This window comes from Citrus clementina, unplaced genomic scaffold (assembly GCF_000493195.1).
Source record: "Citrus clementina cultivar Clemenules unplaced genomic scaffold, Citrus_clementina_v1.0 scaffold_9, whole genome shotgun sequence".
NCBI classification, from domain to species: domain Eukaryota; kingdom Viridiplantae; phylum Streptophyta; class Magnoliopsida; order Sapindales; family Rutaceae; genus Citrus; species Citrus x clementina.
Window position 1 is genome coordinate 5,216,664 of NW_006261964.1, and position 18,809 is coordinate 5,235,472.

Sequence of the window (18,809 nt, forward strand, 5' to 3'; positions counted from 1 at the left end):
AGCAAAACTACTGAGGACCGTATGGGCTGGTTTTGGAGTATTAGGAGTTTTAGGCAAATTTTTTTTTATGAGATTTTCTTGCATTCAAGTTATATCATAAAAGGACACCGCACATCAGCAGTTATATCTTTTTAGGACTTGGGCAACTGCAATAGAACCTTCTTAACATTTTCTTTGCCTATGCTTAAAGCTCCGCGAATACATCAAAACTTATAACAAAAGGCTGTCGGTGCTTTCAAGTTCTTTTTCCTGTATTTATCTTTCCTTTTTTCCCCCTTAATTGAGAGACAAAGTAAATAGTAATCACTAGCTCGGGCAAAACTCAGAAAGAAAGCGATTCCAGAAAAGACAGGAAAAGTGAATTGAAGGCTTTTGATGACTCTAAGACCAGCGTAAAGGGAATGGTAGATTTTGCAGCTGATAGAATCCCCCAGATATTCATCCGTGAGCTCCCCAAGCTCAGTGACAAGTCACATTCAAGTGACCTCTACAAGTCTGTTTTTCTTGTAATTGATTTTCAAGGCATTGATAAAGACGAAAGTCTTCGCTGCCACGTAATTGACAAAGTACGAGATTCCTGTCAGAAATGGGGTTTCTTTTCAGGTGATTAATGATGGGATTCCATCAAGTGTCCTGGAGGAAATGATTGATTCTCTACGTAGACTTCACGAGAAAGACGATGAGCTTAAGCAAGAGTTCTATTCGCGGGATGAAACAAGATCAGTGACTTATAATTCCAATTTTGAGTTGTATCAAGCACCGGCGGCTAATTGGAGGGATTCTTTATAACTCTGCTAGATCCGTGGATGTAGCCCAATTGGGGGTGAACCACGTTAAATTATTTTGTTTGAATGTGTGTGTGTGTGTGTTTCTCTTATTATTGTGTTTCCTTGTATTATTATTTTATGTACAATGTACTTGATCAAATTGCAGACATATAATGCTTGATTACTCAAACGAAGTAATGAAATTGGGGCTCACTGTTTTCAGATTGATGTCGGCCGCACTCGGCTGGACGCAAGCCATATGAAGGAAATTGGTTGGTTGTGCTGGGGGTTTACTTGTTGTGCCATTACTAACTAGCATACCCAGAAGCAGATTTGACATTGGGGTTTACCAAGAATACTGATAGTGGATTCTTGACTTTGGTTCTACGAGACCAATTAGGTGGCCTTTAAGTTCTGCATGAGGATCAACAGATTGATGTGAACACTGGAGCTCTAATATTTAACATTGGAGGTATGACACGGGCAAGTCTACTTAACATTTGACATTATTTATTATCTATCATCTGATATTTTGGAAATTTTTTGTTGAGGACGTTTAGGAAAGTCTTCATCGAGACACGTTACATGGTATCACCTGCCACAATCTCTTTATAAAAACTATTCAAGTGATGCTATACTTATCTACTTTGTATGCAAAGTTTATATCCGCTATAAATTATTTGATTAATGATGGTGAAATAATATGTATAATATAGTATGTCTATATATATACATATATACACCTCTTGCTTACGTACTGTTGTGCTGTGGCTGTGTGGTAGCGCAACTGATTGGCTACCACAGCCCACTAGGCCTGAACATATTTTTGAATGTGGCAACCATGCTGCTCCACTACCATAGCACAATAGTCCCAAACGAGTTTATATCATATAATATCAAACTCAAAATTTATAACGTGTGTCACATTAGAAAAAGGACTCGATGACAATAGTTACAAGTGTTTATTTAATTAATACTAAAAATTCTTTTCTATTTTGTAAACCGCGAGTTTAGTAAAAATTCCTAATAAGTTTACATTAGAAATAAAAAGAATTCAATGGAATTTTAGGTAAAAAATAATATTAAAAAAATTGTGTAGCACGAGATTTATATCGAGTCCAAAACGACCCAAAAAACAAAACATCATCAGCGAGTTTTGACTGTCGGCGCTCTCATGTGAACTTGCTTCAGTTACTGACAAAAAGGTGGCTGTCATTTTTGTTCTTTTATTTAACAAAAGCCATATACGTTTTCAATTTAACTCATTTTATTTAATCACATAACGTAATAGACAAAAAGTCAAAAATAGTGATCACAAGCTCAGTTAGCAAAATTATGCAGAAAAAGATTCCAATGACGACCGAAAAAGTGAATTGGAGGCTTTTGATGACTCAAAAACCGGCGTAAAAGGACTTGTAGATTCTGGAGCAGCAAAAGTGCCAAGGATATTCATCCATGAGCAAAACAAGCTTGAACACAAATCAGGTTCAGGTAATTGCCAAAATTTTACTATTCCAATAATAGATTTTCAAGACATTGATAGAGATGCAAGTGCTCGCTGTGAGATCATTGACAAAGTTCGGAAAGCTTGTGAGAAGTGGGGTTTCTTTCAAGTGGTCAATCATGGAATCCCATTAAACATTTTAGAGGAGATTATTAATGCGGTGCGTAAATTTCACGAGCTTGATGCCGATGTAAAGAAAGAGTTCTATTCGCGTGATGAAACCAGATCGATGATCTATAATACCAATTTTTATTTTTATCAAGCACCGGCAGCTAATTGGAGAGATTTCTTGTATTGTGTTATGGCTCCTCGCCCACCAAATCCTGAAGAGCTGCCTGCTGTTTGTAGGTATGTAATACATACGCCTTCATTTATGGTCAGTTTGGTATTCATGTCCGGTAGTTGTGCGGCTTGTGCCGCCTAATTAAGGTCAAAGTTGCTATAGTGTTTGACAAATATTTAATTACAACTACGATTTAAAAGTTAAGGTATCTAACTTTTAATTAACAGTAGCTATAGTTTTGAAGTCGCAACATTATAATATTAAAGAGCAGGTGCGGCTCAATTAATTTTGGGGTTTTAGGCGAATTGTTTTAATTAGGTCTTTTAAAAAATTTGAGGTCAAATATATGTATTAGTTTTACTAAAAAGTTATTTATTTAAAATCAATTTTTCTAGTTTTGTTAGGTGCAAAATTATTGATCAAATTTTTACATTCTAATTTCACTAATATATTTTTCTCAATATAGTTAAATCATTTAACTTTTCTTGTGACTCAGTTGATCTTAAATAAGTTTTTGTCAATTTTAATTTTGAAAAACTTCGTCAATTACTAATTTTTCACTCCAATTCATATTTTTTTTACTACTTATAACAAATTTAATAATTATAATGTTGGAGAGAAATTTGGGACCTTCATATATGGTGGGGCTCTAGACAACTGTCTAAGTTGCGTAGAGGAAGAGCCGCTCTGTTAAAAAGAGTCTTAATCAAGATGAATGTTCATATATTTATTTTCAATCCTACCCATTTTGTTTTTTTAACACTATAACAATAATTTTGCAACTTTTATTAGATCACGCCAATTATATACTCGTAAAGTTTCCTTACAGAGGGAAAACTTTTGTCCCATATGGTTCATATAATTTATTCACAAGGTAATCAAAATTTTATCCTCAGGAAAAGAAAACTAACATCATTTCAATTACAGAAGTGTAATGATGGACTACTCAAAGGAAGTGATGAAATTTGGGCTCACAGTATTTGAGTTGATGTCTGAAGCTCTTGGACTCAATTCCAGTCACCTGAAAGACCTAGGATGCGCAGAAAGACTTTATTTGATAGGACATTATTATCCAGCATGTCCTGAACCAGAGTTGACTTTAGGCCTCAGCAAGCACACTGATAGTGGCTTCTTAACTGTAGTTCTACAAGATCAAATGGGTGGCCTTCAAGTCCTGCATGAGGATGACTGGGTTGATGTTGAACCTGTTTCCGGATCTCTAATACTTAACGTTGGAGATATGACACAGGCAAGTCTATTTAGTTAACATTAAACTTAATTTGGGATGCTATTCGCTTCAACTTTAATTTCTATTTTTAGTCTTAGTACAGCTGATATCAAATGACAAGTTCAAAAGTGTCTACCACAGAGTTTTGGCAAAAAATAACGGCCCAAGAATCTCAGTGGCATGTTTCTTTAGAACACATTTGGAGGAAGGGAATGATTCTAGATTGTATGGTCCAATAGAACAGCTGCTATCACAAATTAGCCCGCCAATTTACAGGGAAACCACTGCAAAGGATTATGTCAAATACATTGATTCAAAAGGGCTTGATGGAACCTCTGGGCTTCAACATCTTAAGCTGTCAAAGTAGGCAGCTCGAAGTGGAAGATGATTAAATTACTCTTACAGCTTAATTAGTTGCGCGCCTTCCCATCCATAATCGTATTAGTGTTATATATAAAGCTCATTATGGGTCAATGGTTGCTATAATGTTGTTACAGGGCACTCTGGTTCATGATTGTGTGATATTCAATAATATCAACTGCTAGCTGATCTCCTATTGCTGTGATCATTTTTCATAGTCTTATTTTGAACATGAGCTACATTGTAATCTCAATCCTTCATTCAACACAGCTTATGTGGTCCAAGAAAGTCCTGTTGGTCATCATTTTCGAAGGGTTTTAACGAAACAAGACAGCTTATATATTAAAAAAAAGGAGTTAATTTTCCCACCCCACTTGATTCAACAAAATTTACTGTACACCCAATTGTTTCAATAATTATCACTGTATACCCATTCCGTTAAATTTTACCGTTTAGTTTAACTAGCCAAGGGTTAAAAAAAAATATTGTACAATAAATAAATAAAAATTTTAAAAAATTCTATGATACCGTGATTAAAATTATGGGATCAATGTCGTGGTAAATATAAATTTTGTAAATTACATATAACATAGTAAATGAAAAGTAAAATAAGTAAATTAATATAAGACTAGTAAATTGGTGTTTTAAAACTACAAATAAAACAAACACTTGTAAAAATAACATAAAACTTGTAAATTAACATTAAACTTTAATTTAAAAATAATTTATTTATTTAATTATCTAAGCAAAAAAAAATTAGTCATCAATTGAAAATAAAAAATTGTATTGAAAACAATTGGAATAAGTTTTGTTAAATTGGTTTAACCATAAATTCTATATTCATGGTAGGACATTAATAATTTTTTTGGCTATCATATTATTTGTTTACTATACAAGATAATCAAGCAAAATTATTTTTCTTGATGTGAATTAAGCCAAAACAAAATAATAAGACAATTCTTATATTACTAGACATATATAAAATATCAATAAAATTGGATCTAATTTTTAATTTTATACATATTTCATATAGTTTCAAACTTTGTTTCTTACTTATATTAAAAGATCATTTAGGGTTGTTGTTGATGAGATTTAGAAGGATGCAAAATCACTTATCTTACAAATAATTTTGAGAAATATGAGAAAAAAGTTTTTCAAAATTTGATTTTAAAAATAAGTTTTATTCTTAATAAATCTTACATGTATCATCACATATATTACATAAATCCAAAATTATTATCATTCAATTTAGAAATAAAAACAGTAAATATATAAGGTAATCATTATTATAATGAGTTTTTATTTTACATTTGTAAGTTTTTATTTTTTAATAATTCTTATAATATTTACTTACTTTACATTTTATTTATAAGTCTTCTATTTCATTACATAAATTATATGTTATTTTACACTAAATATTGATTTACAAGTTTTATGTTATATCTGTAAGTTTATGTTTTGTTCATCAATAATACATCATTTTACCAATCCTATGTTAATTTTGCTTGTTTTACTTTCTATTTACAGGTTTTATATTTTATTTTACACTTAATGTTGATTTACAAATTTTATTCTATATTAATAAACTTTTGTTGTATTTACAAATGATATGTCATTTTACCACTTTTACGTTAATTTATTTATTTTATCTTTCATTTATAAGTCTTATATTCCATTTACATCATTTATATTTTATTTTATACTTAATGTTGTTGATTTACAAGTTTTATGTTATATTGATAAATTTTTGTTTTATTTATGAATGATATGTCAATTTTCCATTCTTATGTTAATTTACTTATTTTACCTTCTATTTACAAGTCTTATGTTACATTTACATAATTTATTTTTTGTTTTACACTTAATGTGTTGTGCTCTGATACCTCTTTTTATGCTGCAATATCACTTGTGCTATGGAAGCATCATTTGTTGTGGTTTGATATCACTTATGGGTAAATTCGGAATCAATACGCACGAAATATGCACAAAAAATAAAGGACACAAGAATTTTACGTGGATTGACAATAAAGCCTACGTTCGCGGAGGCAAGAATAAATAATTATTTTACTAACAATTAATAGAGTATAAATTTGAGTAACGAAACCTCATCTTCCAAATATTGAAATACACCCAGTAGTCTTGCACAATCTTAAAGGAAACAATTTCTCAAAACAAACATAGTCTCTCACATCTTTACAAATAGTGCAAAACCCAACTGAGCCCCCAAGGAAACACTCTCTCAAATTTCCTAAGAGCTAAAACACTTTGAGGATGCCTTACTCTCTCGAAATGAAGCTCTATTTATAGTGTATGAGTGGCCTTAATCTTCAGCAATTATGGTCCAAAATTGTTGCTATTTTTATATGCAAGTATTGACAAATGAATTGCCGACATTGGATTTTCATGCACATTATGTCAATTTTTGTGGCTTATGCATGCAGCTTCCAAATTGTCAATTTTAGGTGGCCACCAAATAGCACCATGCATGTGGCCTTTTGACTTTTCAACATAATATTCATTTATAAGTTTTTACATTAAATATTATAAGTTTTTACATTAAATTTACATGTCTTATGTTTTATTTATATAATTTATTTTTAATTACAGTATTAATGTCGTAATTTTAATCATGGTATTATAAAATGACTCAAAATAAAAATAAAGTTGTATGTATACAAGGAAAAGAAAGTAACATCATCAGTTCTTAAAAATCGCTTCACCTCTGCAAAATGTGCTCTCTAAAAGTAAAAATCGAAGCAATTTGGAAGGAAAATATCTTATGCTGGAGGCGATTCCTGCCAACTTCTTGATCCCTCACCTACAAGCCGCTCGTTTCTCAAGAAGCTAAGGATTACAATTTACAGAGCTCATTTGAGGGATTTTATTGTAAGAGTATGAGAGTGGGCTCTGCAGCTTCGGTCTCCACACATTGGGGTGCGTTTTTTATGTTGTTAATAGGGATTTTTTGATGGAGTAGTATTCTATACATGTTAGATTACTTTCATGCAAGTGATATTTATGTCGGATTTGATGAGGTTGGTCATGGGTTTTCTGGGCTTTATGTGTTGAAATTGTTTAGGCATGCTCCGTTCGGTAATTCATGTCAATAATGTACAAAAATTTATTCCTTACATGTTATTGAAATGAAATCCATGACATACATAGAGTTCATCTCACTTGCTTTTTTAATTTAATTCAATTTTTAGTTGAAAATTTTATCAAGGAAAATTTTCAATCAATACGGTATGCGAATGAACTTTTTTGTTCCATTATTAACATCAGATTTTATGGGTTTTTACATCAATGAAGCTTATATGCCCTCTTATACAGCATGTAAATGATTCTTTTTTTGTCTTCATTAAAGAAAATTTCATACCAATAAAGCTAGTATTCCCTCCCTATGATGCTCTATTTTGTGTGTAGTCGGTTAGTCTTACAACTTATGCTACTTTTTAACTATAGATCGCTAAGGATAACATGAACTAACAACCTTATTCATAACATCATGGGAGAGACACATAATATGAGAATAATTGATCCAAAGAAGACGAGCACCATTGTCCTTGTCAACAGAGTTATGCACATGACGTTTCAAAAGAAGCTAAGATCTGATGAGAGATTCAAGCTCACTCTACGCAGCTATGGGCTAGAATACTATTCGATGATATTTGTCATTCGACATGTATATTAACAGTAATTTAATGTAATTTTTCTTAACTTCTATAATTTAATGTAATTTGTTCTTAATATTTCTTTAACTTCTATACTTTAATGAAACTTTGTTTTTTGGGTCTGGAGTCATATTTATTTCATATTTGAATCAATTTTTTTATTAATAAATAAAAACTTGATACCGCCAGACAAATCACGCCAATCAAGTTTGTTCAATGAATCGTAAATAGAATTTCATTTTCATGTTCTTAATTAATGGGTTTGTAAATAATTGTAATGGGTTTATTTAAAAAAAATTATTAACATGGGAAATCGGTTTTCAAGGTATTTTTTATACTTTGGTGGGTGCGAAGAGTAAAAAATTTAATTTTTAAATTTTTATTGTAGGTATAAATAAATAAATTTAAAAAGTACTTTAGTATGTACAAATAGAGTCACTCGTATTATTATGAATTTATAATATAAAAAAGTAACTCTTAAGTTATCTTTTATTTTTAGCTAAAAGGCAGTCCGTTTGGTTCAAATCCATAGAGATAAATATTTATATATTATTTTGAAAATATTTGTAGGTGCAATAAAATTGGCCCCCTACACGGCTACACTGTAGTACCGTCTACCCATGAAATTTAAATTAAGTGGTTGCAAAGCCAAAATCCAAAGCGAAGCACAGAAGCAAGCAATTATATGAACCACTTAAAATAAATTACAAGACAGATAAATAAAAGAAAGAGATCAAATTAATCCCAAAGATAGGGGCTTTAGACAAGTCGTACGGCCATCAAATCATTCTTGACATTGACTAATAAATTCTTCCTCGTGAACCCAGGAGAGAGTGCTTCTATAGAGCAGCACAAACTGTATTTTCTTCTTGATTTTTCTGGATTTTCTCATAAAGTAAATGCTAATTGGATGGAGCATCTTTCATATGTGGGAAGACCGATGCTCAAAAACTAACAAGCTTGAAAACGGAAGACAAGTTCATTAGTTTCGTGTTTTTAATAATTATGAACTCACGCAACCACTAAAATTCAATCTTAAAACCTGAGTTTTAAAAAGATCATTCTTTACCATTGAAACTAGATTTTAGCCTCAAGAATCGACGGATTTTCACACCAAATAAAAAATTGAATGTGATTAACAATGTGACGGACTTCTCATATTCAATAGTTTTGATAAAAGGCCGTACACAAGATTCAAGTTTCACAATTAACTTATTTCAAAACATCTCAATTAATTATTTTATAAAAAGTGAAAAATAAAAGTTCTTAGAGATCTACAGGCGTAGACTAGTAAATCAATTTCTGTCTGCGTATCATGTGGGTGGGATCTATCTAAATTTTAAGTTGCAGCCGGGCTACAAGTTTCTTCAAAATCATTTTTAGCCCCATTTTTCAATTATCGCAATTTTGTTTATTAATAAAGCAAGAAGGAAAAAAAAGCTATTGTTTTCAAATCCGTTTGAGGGATAAAAATTTGTTTAGTTTCTGTATTTAAAGTTAATATTAATTTTCAAAGAGTGATGATACAGCCATAAATTATTGTACAAACTTATCTTGTACAAACAGATATGACATTAATTCATTGGTTGAATGAAAATATCAAATAATAGAAATAAATCATATGGGCCAAAAAATATTTAATTCAACTAATGAATTAACATTACATCAATTTGTACAAGAATTTTTGACTATATCATTACTCATTTTCAAATAGGTAAATTTTTAAAAGTGAATCAATACCTTCTTTTGGTGAGAGTATGTTTGAGAGATAAAAGTTTGTTTAGTCTCTATATTTTTTGTTATTAACATCTCTGTCGTTATTTTTTGTTTATTAACATCTTTTCTATTATTTTTTGTTTCTTTTTACTTGTTTTTACAATATTACCCTCTTATGATAATATTTTTTTTACATTAATAAAATAAAAAAAATTTAAATTACCAATTTAACACCAATATATATATATATATATATATATATATATATATATATATATATATATATATATATATATATATATATGTATCTATTAATTTTTTTTGAACAATCTACTGAAGAGTTAATATATTAATTTTTTAATTAATGTCCAAAATAATTGGTAATTTTTTTTAAATATTAGTATTTTTGGACATACGTGAGTTTCCACAAAATTTAATACATATTCTTTTTGTTTTTATTTTATTTTTAGGGTTAAATTAGTAATTTAATTTTTCATTTTATTAATGTCCAACAAAAGGAAACATTATTTTAAAAGGATAATATTGTAAATGCAGTTAAAAGAAATAAAAAATAATGACAAGATGTCAATTATTTAATGATAGGATGTTTTAAAGTATTTTTATAGAAATTAAATGAACATTAATCTCATAATATAAGAGACTAAATGAACTTTAACTTATACTTGAGGCCTTAAATGGGAAAATTTATTTATTTCTTGAAGGTGTAGATTTTTAAATTGTACCAAGATAAATTTCTCAATACAGTTATAAAAATTTTTTAAACCACAAGACCTCTAAACTGATTTATTTTAAGGATTTTGTTACCTTACATGATAAGATAATAACCGGTTGATAAAAATTTAACTGCTCATAAAAATATAAAGTAAATGTAATACAATTTGTGAAAATATAAAATAAAAATAATAAACTTTACGGAGAATTAGAAATACTTGACAAGTGTATTATGTTTGCTACTACTTACTTTATATAACAAAGTAACATGGGCCTTGTCTTTAAGTCAAACTCTCTGCTAACTTTCTGATCATGAATATTGCAGGTTGTATATAACCCATTAACCCAAAAAAATAAAATTTGTTGTTTCAGTCTTTCAGATCACTTCGCGACTTTAAATCAACGACTCAAAGCTTAATCTTTTGATTTTGTCCAAAAGAAGAACATGGGAGTTAGTGAAGCTTCTTCCATAAATGAAAGATTTGAAGAACTGAAAGCCTTTGACGAATCAAAAGCCGGTGTCAAAGGCCTAGTCGATGCTGGCATCACCAAGGTTCCAGGAATCTTCATCCGTTCATCAGAGGAGCTTGACAGAGACCGCCAGAATTCCAACGAACCAACCAGAACCCACTTCAGAATTCCGGTCGTCGACCTCAAAGAAGTTCGTTTCCAGAGAGCTGAAGCAGTCTCCGGAGTCCTGAAGGCGGCAGAGGAGGTGGGATTCTTTCAGGTGATCAACCATGGGGTGGCAACGGAAGTGCTGGTGGGGATGTTGGAGGCGGCGCGTGGCTTTCACGAGCTTCCGGTGGAGGTCAAAGAGGAGTATTATAGTAGGGAAGTGAATAGGAAGGTGAAGTATGGGAGTAACTTTGATTTGTATGAATCAAGTTCTGCTAATTGGAGGGATACTTTGTTTTGTGTTATGGGTCCTGAGCCTCTTGACCCTCAGGAACTGCCTTTTGTTTGCAGGTATTTGGGTGTTGAGTGATTGCTTTTTTATTTTCATTATACAATATGGAGGATTTGTTTCATTAGTAACAATTCTACTGATATAAAGCAAAGCTTGTTTCAAATGATTCAGTCATCTGAAACAAAGAACATTTTTATAATTCATCAAATGTATACATGCAGGGATATTACACTGGAGTACTCTAGGCAAGTCCATAAATTAGGGACACTGTTGTTTGAACTAATCTCTGAAGCACTTGGGCTCAAGCCTGACTACCTCTTGAACATGGAATGTGCAAAAGGGCATTGTCTTTTGAGTAACTACTACCCAGCATGCCCCCAGCCTGAACTTACTATGGGCACTACCAAGCACTCCGACCCTGATTTCCTAACCATCCTTCTTCAAGACCATATGGGGGGACTTCAGGTTTTCCATCAAAATCAGTGGATTGATGTTCCTCCTTTGTCCGGAGCGTTTGTTGTAAATATTGGGGATCTTTTGCAGGCAAGTCTTTATTGGGGCATATCATTGACTTACTAACTTGCCTCTTATCTAATAACTATGTACTTCTTTATTACAAATAACAGGGCAGTGTCTGTTCTAACCTGAAAAGAAAGGAAGGTGTGATTATCTTTTGTTTTATCAGGGACATACTTTGCCATTCACTATATAAAAGAGGACATCAGTTTGATCAGTGAAACCTCTTGATACCGTTCTTGTGTTTGTTGCAGCTTATATCTAATGATAAGTTGAAGAGTGTAGAGCACCGCGTTTTGGCAAATCATATTGGCCCCAGAGTATCTGTGGCTTGCTTTTTCACTCCACATCTTTATCCCTCGATGAAGACTTATGGACCCATCAAGGAATTGTTATCTGAAGAAAATCCTCCTCTCTACCGTGAAACGTCGGTGCAAGATTTTATTGCATATTATGAATCAAAAGGACTTGATGGGAACTCTGCTCTCACTCATTTCAAGTTGCGGACGTAGCCACAGATACGAGGTTAGATTGGCTTGATTAACAGAATGTTTATTGAAATGGATGGTTGTGCTGGAGCCATACTGATATATTGTAAAAGTTGTAAGTTCCAATACATTTTTATTTTATCAGCAACCAGGAATGCATGATAATTAATTTCACTTGCTTGACAACTGCCCATTTTTTACTTTCAAATTACACATTGACATCAATATGCTTTTCAAGGCTTTGATGTTTGCTTTCATGTGTCGAAGTTGGATTTAAAAAGAGGTAAACTTGACTTTAAGCCAGGCCATTTACAAATTATAATTATCCAATGTTTATGCTCATTAATTATTTAGTACTTTAGTTGAAAAGTATCAATATAAGCCATAGGACTACCTTCTATCCTTATCATTTTTCTGTAGAAAACTGTCAATGGATATCTCAGATGCATCAATGCAAACTGTAGTGGAATATGACAGAGCTAAAGAGCTTAAGGCTTTTGATGATATGAAAGCCGGTGTCAAAGGACTGGTGGACGCCGGAGTAGTGAATACTCCCAGGATATTCATTCGACCACATGAAGAGCTTGCTGAGGAGTTGACCATTCACCGGACTAAATTACAAGTGCCAGATATTGATCTTGATGGCATCAGAGACAATAATGAAGATATTGTTGATCAAGTTCAGGCTGCATCCCAAACATGGGGCTTTTTCCAATTTATCAATCGTGGGGTTCCCTTAAACCTGATACAAGAGATGATTGAAGGAGTTCACAAGTTTAATGAACAAGATGTTGAGGTGAAGAAACAGTTCTACACACGTGAGCCCACAAGAAATGTTAGATTCAACAGCAACTTTGATCTCTATCACTCACGAACCGCAAGTTGGAGGATACGTTGGCTATTTTTACTTCAGGTACCAAAAGTGGAAGTCAATGAAGTGCCTGAAGTTTGCAGGTACATACATAATTGATCCCTGTCTCTGTATATATATTGCTGGTTAATTAAGAGGCCTTTTTAATTAATGTTCAGTATATTGTAACCAGCCATCATGAGTTGTGATATCATATTCTTCTGCACAATTGTTCATCTGAATTTGCTGAGATACCATAATGGAGTACATAAGAGAAGTCACAAAATTGGGTGAGTTCTGTTTGAAATACTTTCAATGGCTCTAGGATTGAAGCCTGAATATTTGAAAGATATGATATGCTTCAATTTATACCTCATTGTCTGCAACTACTATCCGCACTACCCACAGCCAGAGCTGACTTTGGGAGCTAGAAGGCATTCTGATCCTTCATTCCTTACAATTCTGTTGCAAGACCAAATCTGTGGCCTTCAAGTCTTTCATGAAAATCAGTGGATTGATGTCCACCCTATATCAGGAGACTTGGTGGTAAATATAGGGGGCTTTCTCCAGGTTTGTCTTTGAAAATAATAGAGACAATTAATCTTCCCATCATCTGCTTAATTTTCGTGTTTTAATAGTAACTATATATGCTAATTAATGTTTTCAATAATTAATTAATTCAGGTTATATCAAACAATAAGCTCAAGAGTGTTGACCATAGAGTTGTGGCCAATGTTCATGCCACTGCAAGGGTTGCTGTGGCATGCTTTTTCACAGGACATGCTACTGAAGCGCAGAAGCCCTTTGGACCGATCAAAGAACTTCAAAGCAAATGTTTTCCATCAATTCTGAAGAAAATCCACCTGTTTACAGAGAATTTCTAGTGGGAGAATATATGAGCAAATTTTTTTCCAGAGAACTTCAAAGCAAGTCTGCTGGCCTTGAGCAGTTCAAGCTTTAAAAGTAGCAGTATACTTGAATAGAGTTCTCAAATGCTGTAAATTGAGTATGTACTAATGTTAATATCTGCCCTTACGAAAAATTTCAATCTACATGTTTTAAATAAGTAAGAGATTTTAGAGTATATTAGAGGTACTACACTTAATTAATTGGTCGTTATATCTAATTAAACTATACATGCTGTATATATAAATGTAGTACTTCTTTATACTCCAGAATTTCTTCAAATAAGCATAATATATGATTCTCTTGTGTTATCGATTATTTTTGTGTAAAATTCCAAAAGCAGCTTATAGATTCTAATTTTTCTAATGTTTTCAATGCTAATTTCAAAATAAACAATTAGACCTAATGCTCATATATATGTTTAGAGTGTAATTAATTGAAAAAATATTTCATAGTCAAATCTCAAATCGCTTATCATTATAAATATATTCTGTGACACGTGAGACTTTGAAAGATCAACACAATTCAAGTAATTTGATAAATGTAATGAGCGCCCATGGCTACCGAATAAAAAGAGGAAAGCAATTTGGCCAGTGAAACCTCTCGACACCGTTCCTGGGTTTGCAGCATCTTATATCTAATGACAAGTTATAACCCGTTCGGGTTTGAGACTGGAAAATTATTTCGGTTCGGTGCTGTTCGGTTTGGAATTCGGTTCGATTCGATTCGATTCGGTTCGGATTGCAAAACGGCTTGGGTTGCAAAATGGTAGTGTGTGTGTGTGTGTGTATAGAGGGGGAGGGAATTTTCGTTCTAGAACATACAATTGATGTTAATTTGCAAGTAGTGGCTGAGAAAATTCAAACAAGAAGCCAAAAAGCAAAAAGATAATCATCAAGAGAATGGCATCTACATATTACAGCCTTTTTATTTGCATGCGGGCCTCGGGCAAATTAATACAAAGAGAAGGCTCCAAAACAAGGGATTGACCAATCGATTCTTGATCACCATGCACCATAAAGCCAGCGTCACTGCCACAACCACCTATGATTATGATCTCAAGTTTTAGTGCTTTTGGAAAGTGTGTGTGGACGTGGGTCGAACAACACAGTACACAACAATGCAAGAAAATGCAGCCAAACAAAATTTATAATCGACTTGCCGTGGGAGACGAGTGAACAGCGAGCTACGACAGCATGGCTGTGGGCGATTTGCTGTGCTGGCGAGTGACGACGGCAGGCTAATAGCAAAGGAGCGGTCATTGCTCGTGTGAGAGAGACGAGACGAAACGAAATTAGACGGTGAGGACGTGACGCGTGAGGCAGTGGTGTGTTGGCGTGGTGCAGCGACGTCGACGTGGAGCGGTAGAGAAACTGCCGGCCGGGATCGATTCTGGTTAGGGTTTGGGAATTGGGATTTTGGGTAGGGTGTTAGAATCGGGTTTGTGAGAACTGAGAAATTCAATTGGTTATGAGGTAATTGGAAAGATAGAAATGGTTAAACGGGTTTGGGAATTGGGTTGTTGGATTTTTTTTTTTTAAAAGAGTTAAAAAGCGCTCGGTTTGGAAATGACCCGAACCGGATGTCAAAACCGATCGGGTCTGAGGATATAATCCGTTCGGGTTTTATCCACTTGATTTTAAGCCAGGCCGTTTACCAATTATAACTATCCAATCTTTATGCTCATTAATTATTTGATACTTTGTTGAAAGGTATTAATATAAGCCATAAGGCTACCATCTATGCTCGTCATCTTCTTGTAGAAGACAGACAATGGATATCTCAGATGCGGCCAGTACAACGACAACGAAAACTGTAACGGAATATGACAGAGCTAAAGAGGTTCAGGCTTTTGATGATACGAAAGCCGGTGTCAAAGGACTAGTGGACGCTGGAGTAGTGAATATTCCCAGGATATTCATTCGACCGCCTGCAGAGCTTGCGGAGGAGTTGACGACTCACCAGAGCAAATTACAAGTGCCAGTTATCGATCTTGATGGCATCAGATACAATCAACTTGAAGATATTGTTGATCAAGTTCGGGCTGCGTCCCAAACATGGGGCTTTTTCCAAGTTATCAATCATGGGGTTCCCTTAAACCTGATACAAGAGATGATCGAAGGAGTTCACAAGTTTAATGAACAAGATGTTGAGGTGAAGAAACAGTTCTACACACGTGAGCGCACAAGAAATGTTAGATTCAACAGTAACTTTGATCTGTATCACTCACGAACCGCAAGTTGGAGGGACACGTTGGCCATTTCTACTTCGGGTACCAAAAGTTTGGAACCCAATGAATGGCCGAAAGTTTGCAGGTATATACATAATCGATCCCTGTCTCTGTATATATATTGCTGGTTAATTAAGAGCCCTTTTTAATTAATGTTCAGTATATTGTAACCAGCCATCATGAGTTGTGATATCATATTCTTCTGTACAATCGTTCATCCGAATTTGCAGAGATACCATAATGGAGTACATAAAGGAAGTCTCAAAATTGGGTGAGACTCTGTTTGAAATACTATCAATGGCTCTAGGACTGAAGCCTGAATATTTGAAAGATATGGGATGCTTCAATTTATACAGCGTTATCTGCCACTACTATCCGCACTGCCCACAGCCAGAGCTGACTTTGGGAGCTAGAACGCATTCTGATCCTTCATTCCTTACAATTCTGTTGCAAGACCAAATCGGTGGCCTTCAAGTCTTTAATGAAAATCAGTGGATTGATGTTAACCCTATGTCAGGAGGCTTGGTGGTAAATATAGGGGACTTTCTCCAGGTTTGTTTTTGAAAATAACGGAGACAATTAATCTTCCCATCATCTGCTTATTTTTCGTGTTTTAATAGTAACTATATATGCTAATTTAAAGTTTTCAATAATTAATCAATTCAGGTTGTATCAAACGATAAACTCAAGAGTGTTGACCATAGAGTTGTGGCCAATGTTCATGCCACTGCAAGGGTTTCCGTGGCATGCTTTTTCACAGGACACACCACTGAAACGCAGAAGCCCTTTGGGCCGATCAAAGAGTTGATCTCTGAAGAAAATCCGCCTGTTTACAGAGAATTTCTAGTGGGAGAATATTTCAGCAAATATTTTTCTAAAGAACTTGAAGGCAAGTCTGCTGGCCTCAAGCAGTTCGAGGCTTGAAAGTAGCAATATATTTGAATAGAGTTCTTAAATGTTGTGTAATCAATAAATTGAGGATGTACTGAGGTTAATATCTGCCCTTCCGAATAACTTCAAACTACATGCATGTTTCAAATAAGGATAATAATTCTCTTGTGATTTATTTATTTATTTTTTTATTTTTTGTGTAAGATTCAAGAAGCATCCTATCAATTTGGAATTTTTTATGTTATCATGCTAATTTAAAAATAAACAATTAGACTTAATGCTCATATATAATTATATATGATCTACTACTGATATTTTTACAAGATTGAACTTTAGTGTATCATTAATTAAAAAAAAATTATTATGTACTCAAATCTTAATAGTATGCGTTTTACTAAGTTATATATAATGTAACTTACAATAAACCCAAAGTTAATTATCCATAACCTTTTGCTTGTTTCACATATTATCATTCTCTTGTATTGAAAAATTATTTTTGAATTGTTGTAAATTACATATAACCTAACTTAGCAGCTACCCATGTATCATTATAAATATATTCTGTTACACGAGATCTTTGAACTATACAACACAAATTAGCAAAAAATCTGGACTTGAAAAATGTAATAACTGAAGCGGTTGAACATGAGCTGTAATGCTCAGGGCTACCCAATATGCTGGACTTTTCTAATTCCAACATCGGAGTCAAAGGGTCAACAGATTAGGCAATTGATTAAGGCCTCATATTTAGTTAATATGCATTTAGTCAAACTTTTTTATTTGTAAATTTTCTATCCTCAGTAATTATAAAGCAGCAAGCCAGCAAACGATGTATATTAAGTGCCTGTTTGGTATGGCTTATTTAAGAGCCATAAGAGCTTATTTAATCGTATAAGCACTTTTTAAAAAATTTTATAGTGTTTGTTTATTTTTTTAGTAGAGTTTTTTTAGCTTAAATAAGCTAATTTACCTCTACTAACAAAAGCCTAAAATTTGAGCTTTTGGGAGTAGAGGTTATAAAGCTTTTTTAAAAATATATAATATAAAAAATATCACACAGTTTAATAGTTCAAAAGTGTGTTTTTTATTGACAACCAAACACCCAATGACTTTTTGTCCAAAAGTTCTATTGGTATAAACTCTACTGTTATAAGCTCTATTTAATAAGTTGTACCAAACGGAGCCTAATTAGTTTGCAAAATAAAGGGCTTATTGGAAATTCTCCTGTATACAGTGAAACGTCTGTGCAAGATTTCATTGCGTACTGCAAATCAAGAGGACTTTGATGGGAACTCTGCTCTCACACGTTTCAAGTTGCGGAGGTAACCACAGATAGGAGGTTAGGTTGCCGTGATTAACGGATTGTTTACCCAAGTGGATGGTTGTGCTGGAGCCGTACTGATGCGCACTGACATCCATGTGCTTCTCAACACTTGATGTTTGCTTTCACTTGTCGAAGTTGGATTTGAAAAAGAAAAAGCCGATGTACGAAAAGGGTCCAGCTACAGTTCAACACCCCCTTGTAAATTTTCATTTAACCCTTTTTACTCATTTTTATTTAAACTTTATTTCATAAATATTAAGTTATTTCCTACTGCATCTATATGAATATTTTAGTTAGCACCTTATACTATTTATTATTAACAAAATTTTATTTTATATTACATATGTATCACAATGCCCCCTCCCTTTATAATTTTGAGATCAAATAATTAATCAGATCGACCCGAACACTCGAACCCGACCCAGATTTCGTT

The 18,809-nt window shown here is 33.3% G+C and overlaps 4 protein-coding genes across 5 annotated transcripts; all 4 read left to right on the forward strand.

The window, feature by feature from the left end:
• Window positions 1-401: 401 nt before the first annotated feature.
• Window positions 402-4,149, forward strand: LOC18031839 (1-aminocyclopropane-1-carboxylate oxidase homolog 1). Its single transcript, XM_006420118.2, has 4 exons — window positions 402-603; window positions 2,109-2,619; window positions 3,482-3,803; window positions 3,886-4,149. Exons 1-4 carry the CDS (start codon window positions 402-404, stop codon window positions 4,147-4,149), a joined length of 1,299 nt encoding a protein of 432 aa, XP_006420181.1.
• Window positions 4,150-10,520: 6,371 nt separating this feature from the next.
• On the forward strand, window positions 10,521-12,275 carry LOC18033183 (1-aminocyclopropane-1-carboxylate oxidase homolog 1). Its single transcript, XM_006420119.2, has 3 exons — window positions 10,521-11,230; window positions 11,393-11,714; window positions 11,942-12,275. The coding sequence occupies exons 1-3, from the start codon at window positions 10,707-10,709 to the stop codon at window positions 12,197-12,199; spliced, it is 1,104 nt and encodes a 367-aa protein (XP_006420182.1). The 5' UTR covers window positions 10,521-10,706; the 3' UTR covers window positions 12,200-12,275.
• LOC18032273 (probable 2-oxoacid dependent dioxygenase) lies at window positions 12,179-13,972 on the forward strand. Of its 2 annotated transcripts, none has more exons than XM_024189439.1 (3): window positions 12,179-12,212; window positions 12,596-13,129; window positions 13,709-13,972. In XM_024189439.1, exons 2-3 carry the CDS (start codon window positions 12,606-12,608, stop codon window positions 13,875-13,877), a joined length of 693 nt encoding a protein of 230 aa, XP_024045207.1. In that variant the 5' UTR covers window positions 12,179-12,212; window positions 12,596-12,605; the 3' UTR covers window positions 13,878-13,972. The 2 variants fall into 2 exon arrangements, with proteins under 2 accessions (XP_024045207.1, XP_006420183.2); XM_006420120.2 differs by having other exon boundaries at window positions 12,211-12,290.
• Window positions 13,973-14,768: 796 nt separating this feature from the next.
• LOC18032857 (1-aminocyclopropane-1-carboxylate oxidase homolog 1) lies at window positions 14,769-17,200 on the forward strand. Its single transcript, XM_006420122.2, has 3 exons — window positions 14,769-16,246; window positions 16,392-16,713; window positions 16,828-17,200. Exons 1-3 carry the CDS (start codon window positions 15,705-15,707, stop codon window positions 17,083-17,085), a joined length of 1,122 nt encoding a protein of 373 aa, XP_006420185.1. The 5' UTR covers window positions 14,769-15,704; the 3' UTR covers window positions 17,086-17,200.
• Window positions 17,201-18,809: the final 1,609 nt, after the last annotated feature.